The sequence below is a fragment of the Carica papaya genome, chromosome 1 (genome assembly GCF_054855325.1).
Source record: "Carica papaya isolate Zhongbai chromosome 1, ASM5485532v1, whole genome shotgun sequence".
NCBI classification, from domain to species: domain Eukaryota; kingdom Viridiplantae; phylum Streptophyta; class Magnoliopsida; order Brassicales; family Caricaceae; genus Carica; species Carica papaya.
In genome coordinates this window covers 25,690,551-25,713,104 of record NC_142309.1, presented here as the reverse complement: position 1 = coordinate 25,713,104, position 22,554 = coordinate 25,690,551, and the positions used below count along the sequence as shown (strand labels likewise).

The 22,554-nt window shown below is 33.8% G+C and overlaps 3 protein-coding genes across 3 annotated transcripts; 2 read left to right on the top strand and 1 right to left on the bottom strand.

Annotated features, from left to right (window-relative positions):
* The first annotated feature begins 1,716 nt into the window (after positions 1 to 1,716).
* LOC110815200 (nitrate reductase [NADH]-like) lies at positions 1,717 to 5,915 on the top strand. Its single transcript, XM_022042874.2, has 4 exons — positions 1,717 to 3,001; positions 3,090 to 3,230; positions 3,644 to 3,876; positions 4,267 to 5,915. Exons 1-4 carry the CDS (start codon positions 1,969 to 1,971, stop codon positions 5,599 to 5,601), a joined length of 2,742 nt encoding a protein of 913 aa, XP_021898566.1. The 5' UTR covers positions 1,717 to 1,968; the 3' UTR covers positions 5,602 to 5,915.
* Positions 5,916 to 15,311: 9,396 nt separating this feature from the next.
* On the top strand, positions 15,312 to 16,057 carry LOC110815220 (putative calcium-binding protein CML29). The gene has a single exon (XM_022042896.2). The coding sequence runs from the start codon at positions 15,361 to 15,363 to the stop codon at positions 15,820 to 15,822; it is 462 nt and encodes a 153-aa protein (XP_021898588.1). The 5' UTR covers positions 15,312 to 15,360; the 3' UTR covers positions 15,823 to 16,057.
* A 3,471-nt stretch (positions 16,058 to 19,528) lies between these two features.
* LOC110815226 (kirola-like) lies at positions 19,529 to 21,138 on the bottom strand. The gene is made up of 2 exons (XM_022042906.2): positions 20,883 to 21,138; positions 19,529 to 19,960 (listed from the first exon to the last, which is right to left on the bottom strand). Exons 1-2 carry the CDS (start codon positions 21,076 to 21,078, stop codon positions 19,686 to 19,688), a joined length of 471 nt encoding a protein of 156 aa, XP_021898598.1. The 5' UTR covers positions 21,079 to 21,138; the 3' UTR covers positions 19,529 to 19,685.
* Between the last annotated feature and the right edge of the window lie 1,416 nt (positions 21,139 to 22,554).

Sequence of the window (22,554 nt, the reverse complement as noted above, 5' to 3'; positions counted from 1 at the left end):
TTTATAACATGCTTACTTTCGTTTGCAATACATTACTCTTTTCAATTTTTGGAATTTTTTGGGCAGCTGCCGGCCACTAAATTTTTGCTTTCTCTTGTAATTCATTGCATGCCTAACAAAACTTCCTTTACAAGTGATAAATTGGGTAAAAACCTTTTAAGTGCTACTACATTCACTTACAATCATTACCCAAAAATCATAATAACTCTAATGTAATTTTTATATTTATAAAAAAATATATTTATGTCACCTCATACGTCATTTATAAATACATGTATAGTTCCTAATAATAACTTAATTGTTAATTTTGTATAAAAATTAAATAATGCGGGAAAATGAGAAGTTAGCTTATATTTAAATTCTTGTCCAAGTTGAGAGACAAAATACTCACTACAAAAAGTTCAGTCTGTGGGTGCACTATAATATTAATAGTAACTATACACATATATATAATGTGGAGTAAGGAGTTGTTTTCTTTTTCGAGACAGGGAATAAAAAGTTATAACCTGCATAAAGTTACCATGTGAATAGTACATTTTTGATTATATAATATAAAAAGTATTTTATACAGCTTAATTATCTTTGGATCTAATCTAAGTAAAGTAATTATTATAATATGACTCCATTCAGAGAACATGTGAGGAAAAAGATTATTACTGTAACAAACGAAATACGTATACCCGAATCATGTAATTACGTATATATACGTGTGCGTGTGTGTATATATTTATATGAATGGCCCAATTATTGCAAAGAATTAAATTAAATTAAATATTGAGGATACAACAATGTGTCTCTGGACCGTACAACACGACCCTTCGTACTCGTAACTATCAATTTTGATTTCACCATCCACGGGTTCTTGGCTCAACGTTATACAAATTGACAATTGCCAATATTATACCAATTGTGCATCCATTGCACATTTAATATTTCAAGAGAATTTTATAATTGGGAAAAAAATCTGAACATATTTATAAAAACTGATCGTATGAACATATTTCGATCATTCTAGAGATTTATGTTAATATATTGTCCTAAAAAAGAAAATCTAAAGGAATCCATGTATTAATACTGGGGATTTTAAAAGGTATTATAATCAACTTGGGAAGTTTTATCTCGCCAGTCTTTGGCTGATTAATTATTATTATTTTTTTGGGGTGGAATTATTAATGGAATTTGGTAATACATAAATATCGCACTAAACTAAAGTTTCCAACTTTGACCCACATACACACCATGCAGTCCACAGATAACAAGTTGTGTAGTACTTGGATTCGAAGGCTACATGCACGTCACTATCACTATTTAACCCCAAAAATCACAAAATCTATTTTTCAATGAAATTTACTAAAAACGATACGTACTGCGAAATGGACGAAAAATGAAATTGCATAATTTTTTTAATAATTATTATTACCAAAAAAAAAAAAAACTTAAAAGACAGAATCAATTGGTAACAGATATTATTTGGGGTTTTTTTTTTAATATAAAAATATATATATATATATATATGGCAGGAAATATATTGGACCGCGTATTTTATTTGTGGCGCTAGTCTTAAAACCCGACTGGTCATACACAGCCCATCATGACCCACCGCAACCACTAGAGACATCGCTTTTCGTTTGGAAAAAAATAAATGAAAACTGATTTACATGCATCAGTTGCTCGATCTTAATACGTAATCGCAGACAAGTGAGCCCTGTTTCGCGGTTCGTCACGTTTTCAACTTGTACCCTCCTCGAGCCCTATATATTCTCATCCAGGCCTTTACCTTCTCTTCGTCTCTCTCTGTGTGGAAATACAGAGCACCTCACAAAGAAAGAAAGATCCCATTAAAGATTGAGAAAGTAAAAAAAAAAAATAAATTTGAAGAGAGAAGACGACGGAAAGGGGAAGAGCTCGTCTCCCTTCTATTTTCCATTCAAGAATATATTCTAATCCCGTATAGTTGGTTAGTCTCCAATGGCGGCCTCTGTCGATAAACGCCAGTTCACTCGCTTGGAGCCCGGCATAAACGGAGTCGTTCGCTCCTACAAGCCTCCCGCTCCTACCCCCACCCACCGGACCGATTCTCCGGTTCGCATCCGCAACTACCACAACACTACCAACGGCTTCCCCTCCAAAACGCCCGCCTTCCAAGAAGATGATGACTCCTCTAGCGAGGACGAAAATGAGCGTGGAGACATCTACAAGGATTTAATACGCAAATCAAACGCCGAATTGGAGCCGTCGATCTTGGACCCGCGAGACGAAGGAACGGCCGATAACTGGATCGAGCGGAACTCCTCGATGGTCCGCCTCACAGGGAAACACCCATTCAACTCGGAGGCTCCCCTGAACCGGCTCATGCACCATGGATTTATCACCCCGGTTCCGCTCCATTACGTCCGAAATCACGGCCCGGTCCCTCGGGCCTCGTGGGCTGAATGGACCGTAGAGGTGACGGGCCTTGTGAAGCGCCCAACGCGCTTCACTATGGAGCAGCTCGTATCCGATTTCCCTAGTCGCGAGTTCCCCGTGACGCTGGTCTGCGCCGGCAACCGACGCAAGGAGCAGAACATGGTGAAGCAAAGCATTGGGTTCAACTGGGGAGCCGCCGGGGTTTCTACTTCGGTGTGGCGCGGTGTTGCTTTATGCGATGTTCTAAAGCATTGCGGGATAATCAGCCGCAAGGGTAGAGCAATGAATGTGTGCTTCGAAGGTGCTGAGGATCTGCCGGGTGGCGGTGGGTCCAAGTATGGTACCAGCATCAAGAGAGAGTACGCTATGGATTCTTCAAGGGACATCATCTTGGCTTACATGCAAAACGGCGAGCGTTTAAGCCCTGACCATGGATTTCCTGTGAGGGTAATTATTCCCGGATTTATTGGTGGGCGCATGGTAAAATGGTTAAAACGGATAATAGTTGCCACTCAGGAATCTGAAAATTATTACCATTACAAAGACAACCGGGTACTTCCCTCCCATGTTGATGCGGAGCTCGCAAACGCCGAAGGTACAAGATCTAACATTAACAGGCCAGATCTCATACATAGTAAAGTTCTGTAAAGAAAAAAATAGTTAATTATAGTGATTAATTGCAGCTTGGTGGTATAAGCCGGAGTACATAATCAACGAACTGAACATAAACTCGGTGATAACGACGCCGTGCCATGAGGAGATCTTACCGATAAACTCGTGGACAACTCAGAGACCATACACATTGAGGGGATATGCGTACTCTGGTGAGTTTTATTTCCTTAATAGATCTGTATTTGACATCACTATTACTGCTGTTTTTGGTAATGACGTCATACTTATTATGATGCCCCCTAACCCAACCATTAGAATTTAGTTGCCAATAAACTACGAAATCAAGCGGCACCCAAACCGTAACCCTCTGGACGTAAGCCTAGTTACGGTACTTCGTAATGCGTGCTTTCGATATGCAAAACATCAATTGTCCTCTCTTATTTTTTGAACACAACTATATGAAAGCGTGCAACGTTGTCGTATTGAGGGATTAGGAGTAGAATCTATTTATCCAATTGTATGTATCTTAATCCCATTAATTATGAAAATCGATGAATTGGGTCTGCGACATTCAAGTTGCATGTAAGAGGTTTTTGATAGTGATCGTTGTTTGTTCACGTGACAGGGGGCGGCAAGAAGGTGACACGTGTGGAGGTTACAATGGACGGTGGGGAAACGTGGCAAGTGTGCGCGTTGGACCACCCAGAGAAGCCTAACAAGTATGGCAAGTACTGGTGCTGGTGTTTCTGGTCCTTGGAAGTGGAGGTGCTGGACCTGCTTGGAGCCAAGGAGATAGCTGTTCGAGCCTGGGACCAGACCCTCAACACCCAGCCGGAGAAGCTCATTTGGAACGTTATGGTTAGCACCAACTTGGCTCTTGGGTCAACCTCAACTTAAAATCCTTTTTATTTTTATTTATAAATAAACTAACCACTTATGCTTTGACACGTGGATTGCACGATTACCTCGCGGATCGTGTAATTCTTGGTGCTTGACTACTGGAGTTTTTTAATGCGCTATGCACTGTATAATCCCTCAAATACTACCAAAACGAAAAACAGGGTGCTCCGTACACCGATCACCTTGATTGCCACTAAACTAGTTATTACTTTGTAATTCTTTTTAAATTTTTTTACAGAAAAACTTCGACAATCGACATCTTTTTTTGACCTTTATAAAAATATTTTACTGATACGAGCTGGTTAGTTACAAAAAAGTAATAAGTGTTTGTAATCGATGGCGTTGCAGGGAATGATGAACAACTGCTGGTTCCGGGTCAAAACAAACGTGTGCAAACCCCACAAAGGAGAAATTGGTATCGTTTTTGAGCACCCGACCCAACCGGGTAACCAGTCCGGAGGCTGGATGGCGAAGGAGCGCCACCTCGAGAAGTCATCGGACACCACACAGACCTTAAAGAAGAGTGTCTCTTCTCCATTCATGAATACGGCCTCCAAAACTTTCTCCATGTCAGAAGTCAGTAAGCACAATTCCGCCGACTCGGCGTGGATCATCGTCCACGGCCACATCTACGACTGTACTCGCTTCCTCAAGGATCATCCCGGCGGCTCTGACAGTATCCTCATCAATGCTGGCACAGACTGCACCGAGGAATTCGAAGCCATCCACTCAGATAAGGCCAAGAAAATGCTCGAGGACTATCGAATCGGCGAGCTCATCAACTCCGGCTACGTCTCGGACTCCTCAGCCTCCTCCCCCAACAACTCCGTGCATGGCGCCTCCAACACTACCCACTTGGCTCCTATCAAGGAAGTCGCGGCGCCCGTAAGAAGTGTAGCCCTCATTCCACGTGAGAAAATCCCATGCAAGCTCGTTGAGAAAACTTTGATATCCCACGACGTACGCCGCTTCCGATTCGCTCTGCCGTCGGAGGATCAAGTGTTAGGCTTGCCAGTTGGGAAACACATTTTCTTGTGCGCCAACATTGATGGCAAGCTGTGCATGAGAGCGTACACGCCAACCAGCGGCATTGATGAAGTGGGCTACTTCGATCTAGTTGTGAAGATTTACTTCAAGGGCATGCACCCCAAGTTTCCTAACGGTGGTCTACTGTCACAGTACCTAGACTCGCTGCCAATAGGGTCTTTCCTTGACGTGAAGGGTCCCCTGGGTCACATCGAATATATGGGCCGCGGCAACTTCATGGTTCACGGCAAGCCAAAGTTCGCGAAGAAACTGGCAATGCTCGCCGGCGGCACCGGAATCACGCCGATCTACCAAGTGATGCAGGCCATCCTGAAGGACCCAGAAGACGAAACGGAGATGTACGTAGTGTACGCGAACCGGACGGAAGATGACATCTTGCTGAGGGAAGAGCTGGACGCTTGGGCTAGCAAACACGAGAGAGTGAAGGTGTGGTACGTGGTGGAGAAGGCGATTAAAGAAGGGTGGAAATACAGTACGGGGTTCATCACGGAGAGTATCATGAGGGAGCATGTACCGATGGGATCAGACGAAGCGCTAGCATTGACATGTGGACCACCACCCATGATTCAGTTCGCTGTGCAGCCGAATTTGGAGAAGATGAATTATGATATAAAGGACTCGTTGTTGGTGTTCTGAAGGAGGAGATGTTGAATCAGTCGACATTAAGGTGACCCATGCACCCTTGTATATGTATATAATTAGTACATTAATCTCATCTTCTTGTTGTATTTTATTTTCTCTTTAGTTTTGTCAAAGCAATTACGTCCGTCCCTTTTGTAATGCACTTAATTTACTTTTCTTGAAAGATAAAGGAAAAGGAAATTGTTGTTTAATAATTTGAAGCTTGTATATATGAATCTCTTTTGAGGATGGTCATCGTCCAATCTGATGATTTAGAGAAATATTGTATCATTGTTATTCATCATGTTCAAAGAAAATATCTTCTTGTACAGTCTCTCCATGCAATTGACATATAAATGAGATGGAAAAATAATTTGAAAAAATGCCAATATACCTGTATATATACGTAATTATTATTTTAATTATCTCTTGGCTAGAGTCTCTTGTATATATGTATATAAATACGTATTTTTTATTCAATATTTTGGCCGCGTTTTTCTATCAGTTTGGTGGTCAGTTTTGAATTACATGCCAAAAAAGAAGACGTATATGAAGTAAATACATGCATGCATAAATTTTATGATACGTAAGCATCAGATCTTTCTCCACACAGTAATAATAATTACTGGCGACGAGGAGATTGGATCAATAATTTATGAGGTCACTCTCAAAAGGAAATAATAATTTATAAAAGTCAAGTTAGATGGTGAGAAAATTTATAAAATATATATTGATTTCAGACTCTATAAATATGGTAATTTTATTTACTACTTTTTTCAGTGACAAATTTTATTTACTTAAAAACTTATAATTTATGTTCAATTAACGCTCTAACTAATCCGATTAACATCATTAATTTTGTTGATAATATGATATACTGTGTGTTTATTTTTAATGATATAATATACCTCGAGCAATAAAATTAACATATAATTAATTGGGCCGTTAAGAAAAATCTATAATTTAATTCAATTAAAAATGTTAGGCATTTGATTGAACAAAAACAAAAGTCGGGATTCATGGTCACAATCAGGTAAGGAAGTATGGCATACTGTCACGTTTAGATAGTTGGCCACTATTTCCAAATAGTGGTATGTATGTAGATTGGTCACTTGATGATACTTAGTTTCTTCCATTGCTACTTAAAAGAGTTAAGCTTTAACAATGGGTCCAAAATTATGTGGTGCTAAATTTTCAAAGAAAGTTTGTAGATATACTCTTCCTATGTCAATGCACGCCGCTTTGTAGATACATAGACATACAATTAGAAGTTTGTAGATATACAATTAAAAGTTATATAGAAGATTTTTTTATTTAAAAAAAAATTTTAAAGTGACATGTATCTATTTTTATATACCATGAAAGTGCATGAATTAATTAAAAAATTAAATATATTTATCTCCTATATTATTGAAAAGGAAGGAAGTGTAGGAACAAGTTAAAAAAAGACAAGCACGTGATCACGTTAGTAGGAGCCAAAAGAGGTTGTTGTGTCCCGCCGCGTCCGAGAGAAGCAACCCTTGCGGTGACCCAATCTAACCAACCGCTCCCTGCGCACGCCGTTGTTTGGGGTTCGGAAGGGTCAGCTCCTCTAATTTCCATCCTCTTTTTTGTCGTCTTTCTCTACCATTAATTATTATTATTATTATTTTTTGTTCCCATTATTATCTTCTTCCCAATAATTTATTTTAAATAAATGTTTCTTTTTAGTACACTAAAAATATTTTTTAATTTATGCGCATATTTATTTAAAGTATATACGCACAACAATCAAATTTTACTTTTGTACTGTTGTTCTCATTGTAAATAACAATCGCAATTAAATTTTCTCCAGCTATTGAGGTTCTGACCTTTGAATCACCAACTCGTATTCGGTCTGTCCTGCATTAAACAATTCAAAAGTACATTTTCAATAAAATAATATGAATCGAAGCGTATTTGGCTGCTTGATATTTATGGTTTTCTTATTCCCTATTTAAAGTGTAAGCAATGGTTTTGAATCAAGATGCCATTTGATTCTTTCAACGTGGGATTAATTAATTCTTGTGCTTTCATTGACATATTTACTCGTTACCAATACTTGTGAGTATAAATAATTAATATATAAATTTACTTAACTTTAAAATTCATTTAAATAATTTACTACTTCAATTATTTTATTTTTTAAAATTATTATTTTTTAAATGTTTGAGACTCGCCGGTCTCTTGAGTAACAATAATAAAAAATATGAATGTAATGTGACGAAATCAAATAAAAATAATTCGTAAGATTACATAATAACATATTTAGTACACGTACTACGTATAATTCATATAAATAAATCATGAATAGGAAGTAAACATTTAAATTTCTTAATACTATAGACTTTTGATATTTACAATATTAAAATAATTAAATAATAATATATTTATTTTAATATACGAATCTAATAATAAGTGAAGAATCTTTGTAAATTATGTATGCATGTGACTAAGTTTCTTTTCTTATTTTTTAACCATAATTAATTTACTAGTGGAATAATTAGTATTATAATTAGGGAATAAGATAAAGCTCTAGTATTAAAACAATTTAAAAATACGTACCAATACTGCTATAAGATACAAGAGTTTAAACTTATTTAAAGTTCTTAAATGTCTAGTTAACATATTACAAACATCACTCTGGTATGTTTGTAAAATAATTCATACGGGACATGAATGGACTAGCTACCCAATAATAACAAAAAGATAATTAAAATTAATAAAAAAAATATAGTCCACGCATATAAATACAATGCCAATAAAAAAGAAAGAGAACATTTATTTATGTGATACGTACATACATATATATATATATATATAAGATTAAGCAGTGATAATTAATAAGAAATTAAAAATGGCGAGTGGGATGTCAGTTGGAACTTGGTAATAAAAAAATCCAGAGGAATAGGAAATGGCTCCAAGGACATTGGGCCAATGACAACATTCAATTATTTCACTTCTGCGACAGACAAAATCATCGCTCCTGTCACTCTCCTCCACTCCTTACCCATTGTCCTTTCCAATTTAATTAATTATTTTTAAGTCATTACATTATGATAATTAATTATTTCTATAAGATTTGTCAATTTACTAAAATATCTTACATTTTTAATTAATTTCAATAGTTAGATAAAAATAGTAAGCTTTTTCCAAAGCAAAATTAATAAGGTGGAGTCTTTTTAACTTGTTTATATTTTAATGAATAAAATCTAACTATTTCAAAATATTTTTTTAACATTAAAATTAATCTTTAAAACATGCACAATCATATCAAAATAAAAACTAAAAAAAAAAAGAACACAAAAATTTTGCATGATTTGACCATATGTCTATATCTACAGGCAAGACCAGCAAAAAGGAATTTTATTATGTAATATGAGAGACTATCATAATTTAACAAACTTATTTATAGAGAGATTAGTAGAGTTTTTTACAAATAAAAACTCTATAAAATATACATCAAATATTTTTTAAGATAAATACAAAAAAAAAATCTAAATAAATTATCACTAGAATACAAATAAATATCACAAAAAATTCGAGACATATCAACAAATCTTCCTCTTAGCTTGAATTTCCTCAATTATCAAAGCAACTAACCATCTTGTTGCACCGTCTTGCCAACATACCCCCACTAGGACACTATTGAGTATCATATACTTCAACCAAGTTTAGACCACAGCTAAACTTGCTATCTGATCCCTGAACAAAATGACATTTAGTTCTTCATACACAACACCAATCATCCAATCAGGATCTGAACTCCTTGATTCTTGTAAATTAACTAGCCCTGCAACTGACAAGTTATATGCAACCAGATTCTCATACCTCTGTGGTTGTCTAATTTGTTTCCTCTCCCTGTCTGTTATAATATTATATGGTTGTTGTTGATCGGGTGTACTATCAACTTTTTTATTAAGATCATGCACTTCATTCCGTTGACCATTGGACTGAACTTCTAACTCTGCTTGTTCTCTGACACCGTGATCTGATTCTGCTATTATTTTTTCCTTCTGACTGTCTAGTGAAGCAGACTCATTAAATATCACATCTCTGCTGATAGTCAACCCTGAAGACTTGGGATCACTACACCACAACCTGTCGCCTTTAACTCCATATGCATACCTCATAAATATGCACTTCTTTGCCGTATACTCAAGCTTACTATCCCTAACATGAGCATAAGTAAGATAACCAAACATTCTCAACTGAGAGTAATAAGTATGTGACCCAGACTATACCTCAAAAGTAGTTTTACTCTAAATAGCTATGGAATGAGATCTATTAACCAAAAAACTAGCAGTATTTACAACCTCAGCCTAAAATTCTTGTCTCACACCTAAATGAGACAACATGTTTCTTGCCCTATTATAAAGTGTCCTATTCATGCGTTATGCAATACCATTCTGTTGTGATGTTTTAACACAAGTGCAATGTGTCACTATATATTATGTATTGCAGAAATCATCAAACTCATGATTGCAAAATTTTATTTCATTATCAGTCATAAGATACTTGACATTTATCTCTATTTGCTACTCAATCATGGTTTTTTATTTGACAAATGTTGAAAATGTTTATTCTTTGGATTTTAAAAAATATACTCGCATATTTTTAGAGTAATCATCAATCAATATCATAAAATACCTGATATCACTTTTGGAGAAAATTCTATATGAACCCCATAAGTCAGAATGAACATAATCCAACTTACCTCTGGTCTTGTGCACTACTTTTTTTTTTGTTGAATTTCACTCTAGTCTACTTACCAAACACAGTGTTCATACAAACCCAAAGCTCATTCTTTATACCCATTCAACAAACTTTGTCTGCTTAAAACAAATAATCCCTTATCACTCATATGACCCAAATGTAGATACCATAATTGATTTTGATTACTGTTCCCTAATGCTACAATAGCTTCACTTGAAACTACATTTTCTTGAAGAACTTATAATTTAGATTCTAAACTGCATTTCATGAGTACCTCGGAGTCTTTACACACTTTAAAAGTATTATTTTCTGTATAACATTTGTAACTCTGAGTTGCTAATGTAGAAAGAGAAATCAGATTCTTTTTTATTTGAAGAACAAGCCAACATTCAATAGTCTTGATGATACCATCAAACATTCTTAATATGATATTACCAATTCCAGCTACAGATAACAAACTGTCATATCCCATATACATGGTACCGCTCATATGCTTGTAAGTAACAAATAAATGCTAATGTGGACACACGTAGAATGTAGCACCATAATCAAGAATTCAAGAGTTCTTTTTATGATCTAAATTCAAATATAGAATTACCTCGAAACTGCTGCTATTACTATCATTAGAATTATCTCTGTCGACTATATTAGCATTACTCTTTTGCTCTTTTTCTCTCTTCAGCATAGGACAATCTCTCCTAAAGTAACCATTTTTCCCACACTCAAAACAATTTTTATTTTAAATCTACATTTTGATTTGCCCATTCTCTGTGTCCTTCCCCTTTTGTTCTATACTCAGTAAAGTTCTTTTGTAACTCTTTCAATTTTAGTGCATTGCTAACATCATCTAGTGAAATACTAATTTTTTCATACAATAAAATATCAACAAAAGTCTCATAAGAAGGTGGTAATGAACACAAAATAATCAATGCATGATCCTCATTTTCAACCTTAATATCTATATTATTCAAGTCTATAATTAAAGAATTAAACTTATTAAGGTACTGTTTAATGGACATACCTTCACTTATTCTGAAATTGTACAATATTTTCTTTAGATAAACATGGTTCGTTAGGGATTTTACAGAGTATTGCTCTTCTAGTTTCTTCTACGCAGCTGAAACTAAAATCTCTTCAACAATCTCTCATAGAACATTATCATTGACACTCATAAAAATCGCACATAAGGCTTTATCTTGTATATTTGCCTTTTCTGACTCTTTCATACCCTCAATATATCTTTCTTCAATTATCCCCTATAAATTTTGTAGCACCAGAGACGATCTTATTCTAATATTCTATAGACTGAAACTCGTGCTGCCATCAAACTTCTCTATTTTATACGTTTTGGATGTCATCTCGAATTCCTAAATTGTGTACTAAAAAATCAAACAGAAAGAAAAAACATTGTTAGAAAATAAAAAACACTCATAGGGAGTCACCATTGCATAAAAAACTACCGAACGCAACCATCGGAACACCGCACTCGACTCCACGCGTTGCCACGCTCCTCCACATGCTGTCAGAAGCGTTGCCACCAGCTGCCTCTCGTCGTTGTCAAAAAACACCAAAAAATGCACAGAAACGTGCGACTCGATGGATCTGGCACGAATCTAGTGAAAACGTGCCGAAAAATTGCCAGGAATGCCGCAAATCGGGCCTCGTACCAACTAGGTGCTGCTACGCTGGTTCGTCTTTTTCGGGTCGTGTTCTCCCTCTCAAGCTCTGGTTTCGTGCACAGATGGAGTTGGATGTCGCGGATCCGCCTTTGGTTTCTATTCTCTGGCCCTCCTCACGTGGACTCGATCTCGTTTTTCTTCCAGTGGTTGCGGACCAATTGTCTTTTCCAAGCCGAACACTCCCTCTTCTCGATATGCTTTGGTCACACCGACAGATTGTCTCGCACCATGGCAACAACTGAGTTTTTTCTGCCGCCGCGTGCAGGAAACACACAGGTCAAATCTAATATGCCTGTGCTTCGTCTTCTTCGCCAAAAACTGCCGCACCGGAGACTATTTAGTTGTACAGGTCTGGTCGAACAGGTTCACAGTGACTTTTCAACTTCTTCTAACTTTCTCTTACTAACTTGTGTTTAAACCTAAGCTCTGATACCACTTGTTCGAAAAAATTATTCCATAAAGCATAGACAATCATATCAAAATAAAAGTAGAAATAAAAAAATATAAAAATTTTATATGGTTTGACAGTGTGTCTACATCCACAGGTAAGATTTTCACTATGTAATTTTAGAGTATATCACCAATAAGTTAGCAAATTTATTTATAGAGAGACTAGGAAAGTTTTTCACAAATAAAAGAATATATGTCAAATATTCTTCAGAATAAATGCAAAAAAAATTCAAATAATTATTAACAGAATACAGATAAATATCACCAAAATTCAAGACGCATCAACAAAATATAATATAATTGTATTACTCGAATTAAATTTAATTTAATCATCATAACTTTATTAATACTTAAAAACTAAGTTCTGGATGCATTAAATTAAGTATTATAAACTTGATAGTGCTAACTCATAATACATTAAAATAATGATAAACTTTGTATTTTCAATTAAATTTAAATTCGTAATATTAAATTAAAGAATAAATTAATTAATACAAATAAAAGAGGGGATCAAGTGATTCAAGCATATGCACACACTTTTATACTGAAACCTATTTTCAATTTTATAATTTTATATTTATTTTATACATACTCTTTTAAAGCATATTTTATTAACATTATGGCGTTAATAATATTAAAAATATTTTCTCCTTCCATTGTTGTTTACGTCTATTCAAACATATATAACCTAAGTAAAAGTGATTTGATAGCTGAAGTGACCAATAATTAAAATATTCTGACTGAGTAAATTCTATAAACCAAGTTTGATTCTTCAAATACATAAATATTTATATAAAACAAAAAAAAATCTGATTAACGAGATCTTCAACATGCAATGTGACAAGAGAACATTTCTCACCAATAGAATGCAGCAGCGACCATATTCTGCAAATAACAAGCATGCATATATATTGCCCTTTTCGACTTTTCCATGAAAACGAAATTTCACCCTCTTTATTATTTTATATAAATAAATTTTTTTAATCCATTGCAATATTTTAATTAACAAAATAATTTTTATTTAATAACGTAAAACACTAGTTAATTTTACTCGTTAAGATTTAATTCATAATTTATGTGGCACATCTACTTCTTTCTTAGTCAATTTTATTTTTTTAATGACATTGATGTGTAACTTATTTTAATTGAAATATCTTATAGGAAAAGCTTGGAAACTATCATCCATATAATTGGTTCAGAATTCTAAATAAATCTTTCTTCTATTTGAAAATATTCAAACACATTTTTTGTAGAATTTTTTTGGTTCAATTGGTTATTGAATTATATAATTCTATTCAAAATTTCAAATTACCCATTTATGTTACGTGATCATTTGAATCTAATTTGTCCTTATTATTAGAAATTAATGAATTAGTGAGGAAATTTCCTTATAGCTCCTGGTCTACTACAAAAAAAAAAAAACAATGAAGAAGAAGAAATTAAGAGGAAAGGAACATTCCTCCTTATTTTTTAAATATTGGGAAATTTTATCTTAATAAACCTGGCCTTTCTAAAATTTCTTCTTTCTTTTGTTCTGATATGTCATTTTTTTGGGTGAGGAAAGCAAAATCAATCTTGATTATGTCACTTGATTCTTGAAAGATATTTTTAAATGAGTAGAAATATACTTAATTACATATTGATTATGAAATAATTTTTTTTTTTTTAAAAAAAGTGGTAAACTTTTATTAAGAAGACAAGTAAATATCAATAGGGTCTCTTTTTTTGTTTTTTGGGAAAATATATATTTTTTTGTTATTATATGTTGCGTATAAAAATTGAAATGGTAGAGAATCTGGGTGGCAAAAAAAAGGAATCCCAAAGTCAAGGGGATTAAGTATGTAGACCATAATTAATTAAGAAATTAAACCCTGTTTGGCCCACAGCTTACACCCACTTGGTTTATGAAAAAACAAGTCTGCTGTTTGTTTGTTGGTTTGATGGAGTATTAACTTTAATGCTCATCTGGCATCCACCTTTACAGATCACAATTTTCATTATTATTTCCAGATGCAACCAACTTGTATATTTTTTTATTACGTCATTATTGTTTCTGTCTTTTTATTTTTAATTTTTAACAATTTATGGAGAACAAAAAAAAAAAAAAACAAAAGACAATAAGAAGTGAGAAGGGCCACAAATAATATCATATATTAGCCCAATTTGGACCCCCCCCATTTCGTTTGAGATAAGGTCCCTCAGCCCGCAGAAATTTTAATATTAGGCAAATTACTAATTTAATCTTTAAATTATTAAAAACTTTAGTCGCTAAATTTTCTAATTAATTATAGTAAGAACCATTAGATTGATAAAAATGTAATTAAAACTTTGATTTCAGAAAATTTTTAAAAAATATCATAAATTTAATACTCTAAATTTTAATTTTATTCGAGTGGGTTACAAAGACAATACAATAAATCATAAGTCCTATTTTTAAGGTTTGGGCCACTTCTAAAAGCCCATTGGATTTATAAACGCTTCTCCTTCTACAAAACAATTAGTATTGGTTTTATCAGCATATTAAAATTAAAATTATAAGATAATACACCAATAATTTATAAACTGAACAATGACTATTTCAGACATATATTATATATTAAATTAAGAAAATTAACACCAATCAATTCTGGTTTGGCACTGATCAAGAAATGTCAGATGAGATCGAACTATAATTGTCATACTCAGTACGTAACACATATTATTATTCCTTGAAGTGGAGGATAACAAAAGCGACTTTAACTAAGCATATAAGAATTTGCATTTTCATTCTTTATCTCAACTTTATATCTGCATAAAAGAATCCAGGGAAAAGGAATAAAGAAGAGATTGTTCTGTCTCCATTCTTCTATTTATAGCTACCAACACATTAACCAAGCAACATAAGTACCTCACTATTTCTAAACAAATTTGGATGGCTCAAAGTGGATCCCTCTGTGCTGAAACTGAGGCACTGAGTCAAGTCCTGAGTCTGGTTGAAGCATTTAGAAGCTTCGACGCGGACGATGACGGGTTGATTAATGTAGCAGAGGTCGGTGGGGCACTGAGTTCGCTGGGTTATGGAGCAAGCGAGCGAGAAGTTACGAGAATGATGCAGCAAGGAGACAGGAACAGGGATGGTCTGGTAAGCATAGAGGAGTTCCTGGAGATGAACACGAAGGAGATGGAGCTGAATGGTGGTCTTGCCGAATCTCTTAGAAGTGCCATGGAAGCTTTTGATGAAGAAGGGTTCGAGAGTATGACGGCAGATGACTTGAATTTGATACTTGAGTTGTCTATGGAGGAATGCCAGGCGATTATTGAATCGATGGATGCAGATGGAGATGGAGCTGTTGATTTTGACGACTTCAAGCTCATAGTTGCCTCCCTCCTCTAACTTCTTAACCTATATAACCTCGTATATAAAGTAACACGTACCAGATGGACTCCAAAATATGAAAAGTTATTGCAGGAGTCAGGATTATATGATATACATACATATATATATATATATATGGTTGTTCTCTAATTAAGTAGAGTAAATTACAGTTTTACTACATGTGTCACAATGTGTGTGGGTTGATCTATTTTAAATAAAATTCACTGTCTAAAAGTGTGTTTGAAAGAGTCTACTAACTTGAGATTTGTCATTCATAGACAACATAGTAAATTATAATTACGTAATTTGTAACGGCCCCGAAAATTTAAATGAAATATAAGTATTAAAAATATCAAATGCGGAAGCGTAATAAAAATTTTGATTTGCATCCCTTACATAATAACTAAAACGAACTCAAAACATGAAAGAATAAACTAACTAAAAGAGATACTCGAAATAAGAACTACAAATATAACTATGGAGTCTTCAAGCGTCCCCTTCGCCGTCTTCCTGTGGAACGGGCTCGGGAACAATGTCTTCATGATATGAAATAGTTAAATAAGGAATGAGTTACACCAGTCCAGTAAAGACATCACACTATCTCACCGCCACGGGAGTAAAGGTGGGTATAAAACAAAATGATCAATGGAGCATAATTTATAACAAGTTCTTTTATCAATAATAAAATCCTTTACTGTCTACTTACCTCAACGAGATCCATGAAAACAACATCTGAAAATAATAACCTTAAAATATCATGAAATCATATACACTTTATAACGTAACATATATCACACATTTACATTTCAATCATCAGGAAACAGATTTCCTCTTTTACCAGCCTACTAGTATCCCTGGGGATCCATAGGGGGTCCCATCTACACGTGAACCATTAACATTTATAATCTGATTCCAAGGCTGTCCCCATACCCCGTCCGGTATGAGCGCCAAAACCAAGAACCTCAATAGCCCGTCCGGTATGAGGGTGAAACGGGCCGTCCCCATACCCCATCCGGTATGGGTGCCAAACACATAAGGTCTCCATACCCCGTCCGGTATGAGAGACCACGTTCCCGGTAGGGTTCCCTACGGACCCGGTCCGTCCACCATCTCCCAGGATATCTAGTCAGATTGTCCACATTTTCTATTTATCAATTCACATAATCTTTTTGCATTTTTCCTTGGTCTCAACCATCCAATCATACACAAACGTGTAAACCAGTAATAGACACCAAACAAAACAACACAGTATCGGGTTCATCATAATACAAACCATAATAAAAGAAACAATGATTCATGCATACGAGACCATAAAATAAATACATCAGACATCATGCTGTATTAAATACTGGAAATTAAATCAAACAATAACAGGCCAACACAGTATCAGACTCGGGCTCCATTGGCAACCTTAATCAATTATACATCTATAAAGTCACACAGTACAGTTTAATTATTTATTTAGCTTTAATACCGTGATAGGAAATAGGGTGAGGGGTCCTTACTTGTTTCGGGGTCTGAATACGGCTCTACAGTGCGCCTACAGGCTGTCCCTAATTTCTCCGAATTTTTTACGAAAAACTGAAACGCACTACCGGTACCTGCACGTGTCCCAAAAAATTCCAAATCAGACCTAGGGCCCCTTTCGGCCAATATCGCAATTTCGGCACGGCGGCTCAGACGTGCTCCGGCGAGCGGCGGCGATTCGCCTCGGGTTGACCGTTTTCGGTCGTTTCCGGCCAAATTCAGCCACACTTGCATCGGTCTCTACGATAAAACAACCCTAGGGCCCTCGGTGGGCCAAAAAATCACGAAAAACCGAAACTTACCGGCGGCGGTGCTCTCTGGTGCGGCGGCTCCTCCGGCGTGAGTTGCGTTTTGATGTTTGGCTCCGATCAACCTGTAGAGAAAAGAACGGTGATCACAGTGGTATAAAAATTGTATCAAACGGAGGCCGGGAAGGGCTTCATCGGAGGCAAAAATCGAGGAGGGGCGCGGCAGCGCCACTGGGCTTCGGCTGGGTTTTCCAGCCGTTTGGTCGATGGTTTGGCTCCGATTTGGCCATAGGCGGACTCAGCATTGAAAAACGAGCAAGGGAGAGAAAATTTACCTCAATCGGTGGTCGAAAACTTCCCCGATGCGGCGACGGGTGGCGGCGGCCGGCTCCTCCGGCGTCTGGTTCTTCTTCTCCGACGAGGCACTGGCGGCTAGGGTTTTTGTGGTCAGGTGTGGGTGGGGTTATTTATACCATTTGCCTTTTAATCTCAACCGTCCATTAAGATTAAATCTGGACCGTTCGATCGCGATTTAATTAGGATTAAATCTGGACCGTTCATCGCGATGCAATCTGGGCCGTCCATACGCGTGAATCTAGGCGGTCCGTGCGCACGTTTGATCTGGGCCGTCCGTGTGCGCGGGAACGGATCCGAACCGTCCGATCGCGCGCACTCGGATTGCCAACGTGGCCCTTTCCCTGGTCAGCGTTGCCTTGCCACGCGGCGCGTCCTGGTTGGCCGGGGCTGCTGACCGGGCCGCTGACGTGGCTGCTGATGTGGTGCTAACGTGGCACAACTTTTCTAAATTGTGTTTTGACCCCCCGGTTTCCGATTTTCTTTTAAAAAATACCCCTAAAATCTAAATTTTCACACCTTTTTCCCAAAATCAATTTCAATTAAATCCAAATAATATTTTTACCCAATTTTATCACTATTATTATTATTATTTTTATTAAATTAAATTAAATTAAATAAAATAAAAAATCAAACAAATAAATAAAAATAAAAATAAAAATTTATTTTATTTGGGTGTTACATAATTACTTTATAAAGCAACATAAATTACACACGATTTAATAATATATATTTTTACGATATATACTAATAAATAAACTGATATTTCGCTTTCACGTTATAAAAATATATAATTATTAAATTTAAAAATATATAATTATTGAATTTTATAAAAATTATATACTATCAATAATTTGATATAAAATTACTAAAAATACATAATTTAAGCTAAAAAATAATTACAATATTATAATACAAATTCTTTATTCTAACTTTGTTTTGTGGGTAAAATGAAATGACTGATGGGGCATGTCTTTGCTGTTCTAGTGAATTTTTTTTTTTTTTTTTTTCCTGATTACATTTTGGTTGGACAACGTTGTTCTCGTTGGACATTTATGTTGGGCAATGTAAACGATTCTATTGCTTCAGTAACTTTTTTTTTTTTTTTTTTCAAAAAATTTTCATGTACAAATTTATGGAATTTTATATTATTCATTAGAATATGAAAAAATGACAAGATATTTGTAATTTTTATTTTATGAATTTTTTTTCAAAGTTTAATCATACATAACATATTTATATTGTCATAAAAACAATGAAATTATTTTATTGAGGTCAAAATACTCATTCTCACAAAATCAACTATGGACTTTTATTTTGAAAATTGTACTTTACATATTAGTATGAATTTTTCAATATAAATTTTTAGTAAACATGTCTATTTTTAAATAGATAAATTATAATTAATATATAAATATAAACAGATAAATTATAGTAAAAATATAAACACAAATTTTTATAAATATTTATTATTTATTAGTTTTTTAAATAATAAATAATTTAAATTAATTAAAATTTTAATAAAAGATAAGACATTAAATTTATTTAAGAATAATACTCACGAAGACATCTTCCACATACTCACATGATACCCATACACGAACTAATTCACGCTTCATTAGCCCGAAGGTTAACTAGATATCTTTTACATGTAAGCATCACTTAATACATAATCATTTAGATGTTGCTACGCACACATATATATAATATCTTAACTTGTAAGTCTTTATATAGTTATTTAGATCTTTGCGGCTAAGCTTTCGCAAGGTATGCTTCAACATCTTTGGCGATACGAGTGAAGGCATGCAACAAGGCATCTGGATCTGGAATATTCTCATTCATCTTTTCATACTCGAAAGAGCAATTAACCAAACATCCATTTTTATCCTCCTTGGGAGTAACTTGAACAATACACTTTATTGCTCTGTAATACTCCAGCAGCTCTCCTTCAATCACCTTGTAAATTATGGTCTTAGTTTTGTCATCTATCACTTCTGTTTCTTCCTTAGCAGTCGAGTGTTTCCCATCTATTTTACAACAATTCATAAGTAAGTTGCCAGTTCTCTAATGATAAATAAATATACACTTAGCTTGTGTTAAAAATAATATATATTGGATAATTAGGGATGGCAAGATATAAGTTTGACAGATTTTTTAATAAATTCGAATTCAATCTTCCTCTACAAAGAGTAAACCCAAACCTATTTTGAATTCAGAATAAATTTGAATCTTTTTAATTTTTTAAACATTGTTGGGTTTGCGGGATATTCAACAAGAACTTAATCTGATCATTTTATTATACTAATATAAATATAATTATATTTGTGTTTATAAAAAAATAAAAAAATATTTATTAATATATACAAATAATAATATATACTGATGTTATCAATATAAATATAATTATATTTGCTAATATTTCTTTATTATATTCATTAATATAATTATCTTTACATGTGTAATGATAAAAATTAAAAATATATATCCAATAGATCAAATTTAAACAGGTTCTAGAAGGTTAAAACTACACGAACACGCACCTATTTGCATCTCTTTTCTTATTAATCTGAACTCGATTTGATCCAAACTCACATTTTTAACAAAAAAAAAAAAAAGAAAACGTAAATAATAGAATTTGAACGGATCAGATTAAACGAGTTCAGATGTAAACTATCTTTCCTAAAAATAATATATTGGGTATTCTTCACCAAGGAGTAAATAGATGTGAAAAAAATATTGTTAACGCTTTTAATGGCTTGAAAGTTCAACAATAATAATACACCAATAATAAAGATTATTAATATCTAATTTTACTATCATATATATTGAAATTTAATATATACGTTCAGTAGTAATTGTTTAAAGAATAATAAATTTTAAAAATAAAATATTTTAATATATTATACTCTTATCATATTAATATATAGTCATTAAAGATGTATATCTTACCTAAATTATAATTCCAATAGATAATGGAACCTTCTTCTCCCCATTGACCCTTCAGTAATTCTGCACTTCGAATTATTTTTGGAGAGATTTTAGCCATCTCATACATTCTTCGAGAGTAGATATTATAGAATTCTTCATCAGAAATCTTAACATCTAATTCACATTTTATCTTCCCACAAAGACTTGCTTGAGCCATTTTTTTTTTCTTGGCTACTTGTATATAAAATCTAGTACTGTTTATATGAATTTCTGCAAGAGAAGGTCTATATATATATATATATGTATATATAGAAAAGATACCTAAAATTTTAGCCATAAATTTAATTATCTTATTTTTTCCCCTCACCTTTTTAGTATATTATATAATGATATATGTTTTGAGATGGAGAGAATATTTATTGAAATGATTGATTGTGAAAATTATTAATATTTATGTGTGAAGAACTAAAATTTATCTTCCATTCCTTTTTCCTTTATTCTTTCTTTCATTTTCATAAGCTTATGGCTAGTTATAAGTCGACCATTCATTGAGAAATGTTATAACTAGTTTGCTTGGACTTAGAAAAAATGTATAATTTAATGATGTTTTAACTCAGAATTTGGTTTCATTTTTTGTATTTCAAAAGTATTTTTATAATTAAACAGAATAAAATATTAAATTTTAAAAATTGATTTCATCAAACATTAAGTTCCTGTTTTATTTTTTTTTTATTTTAAAATAATAATAATTTTGATATCTGTTTTTACAAAACTACCAAATAATTTTTTATAAAAGTACTTTTAATAAATTTTATTTTAATAAAACTTTTAAAATTTAGAACATAAATTATATCAATCATAAATAATAAAGAGAAGACAATATGATGTTTCAAATATAACAAAAGTGTGTTATTGATTCTCAATTAAAAAAGTAAATTGTAAAACAATCCCTTTTGCCCAACTTGGACGTGATGAACTTAGTGCCCACTTTGATACGGATTTCCAATGCTTTTGCAAAAGTTATATGCCTTTCTTTTACCCTACTTTTCAATATATTCTTTCCTTTTGTTTTCACATATATTCCTTTACCATAAATGTTATATTTTCGTTCATGCAGAAAATATTCTTATTTGTCATATATATATATATACATTTATAGAAAAGTACCACCACTTCATTTAAACCAGACATCTTCTACATGATAAAACTCAAAGTGTTAATACATTATTTAGGCTTAATCAAATTCTAAATACACCATTTAAAAATAACTTGTGATGCATGTAGGAAAAATAAGATGTCGAATGTGCTTAGACAACCAAACTTGGAGCATTACATAAATGTACGTACATGCACCTAAAAAGTAGCAAAACAGATAGGCACCCGTGAACCTGCCTGACGTCAGCCAGGTCAAAGCCCATTTTGGTCAACAAAATCCGAGCCTAAGCCTAGGCCTGACCCTACCTAAAACAAATTCTTTAATTAATTTTATTCACAAAATTAATAAAAACGGATTAAAAATAAAATTAACAAAGCTAACAGAAAGACAATAAGATTAAAATGATAAAAAACTATCAAAATAATAATAAAAACTAAAAAGAAATCAGAATAGTAACAAAAATAATTAAAAAATATAGTGCTTGAGTCTGACGGGCAAAGGTTAAGCCTGATCTATCGCGGGTCGAGCCGACTTAGC

What these genes read in the sequence shown, in the direction of transcription:
- LOC110815200 (XM_022042874.2), top strand. Translation starts at nt 1,969, where the DNA reads ATGGCGGCCTCTGTCGATAAACGCCAGTTCACTCGCTTGGAGCCCGGC. An exon ending in GGAGCTCGCAAACGCCGAAG is followed by an intron (nt 3,002 to 3,089) that starts GTACAAGATCTA and finishes GATTAATTGCAG; the next exon opens with CTTGGTGGTATAAGCCGGAG. An exon ending in GAGGGGATATGCGTACTCTG is followed by an intron (nt 3,231 to 3,643) that starts GTGAGTTTTATT and finishes TTCACGTGACAG; the next exon opens with GGGGCGGCAAGAAGGTGACA.
- LOC110815220 (XM_022042896.2), top strand. Translation starts at nt 15,361, where the DNA reads ATGGCTCAAAGTGGATCCCTCTGTGCTGAAACTGAGGCACTGAGTCAA.
- LOC110815226 (XM_022042906.2), bottom strand. Translation starts at nt 21,078, where the DNA reads ATGGCTCAAGCAAGTCTTTGTGGGAAGATAAAATGTGAATTAGATGTT. An exon ending in CTATTGGAATTATAATTTAG is followed by an intron (nt 19,961 to 20,882) that starts GTAAGATATACA and finishes GTTGTAAAATAG; the next exon opens with ATGGGAAACACTCGACTGCT.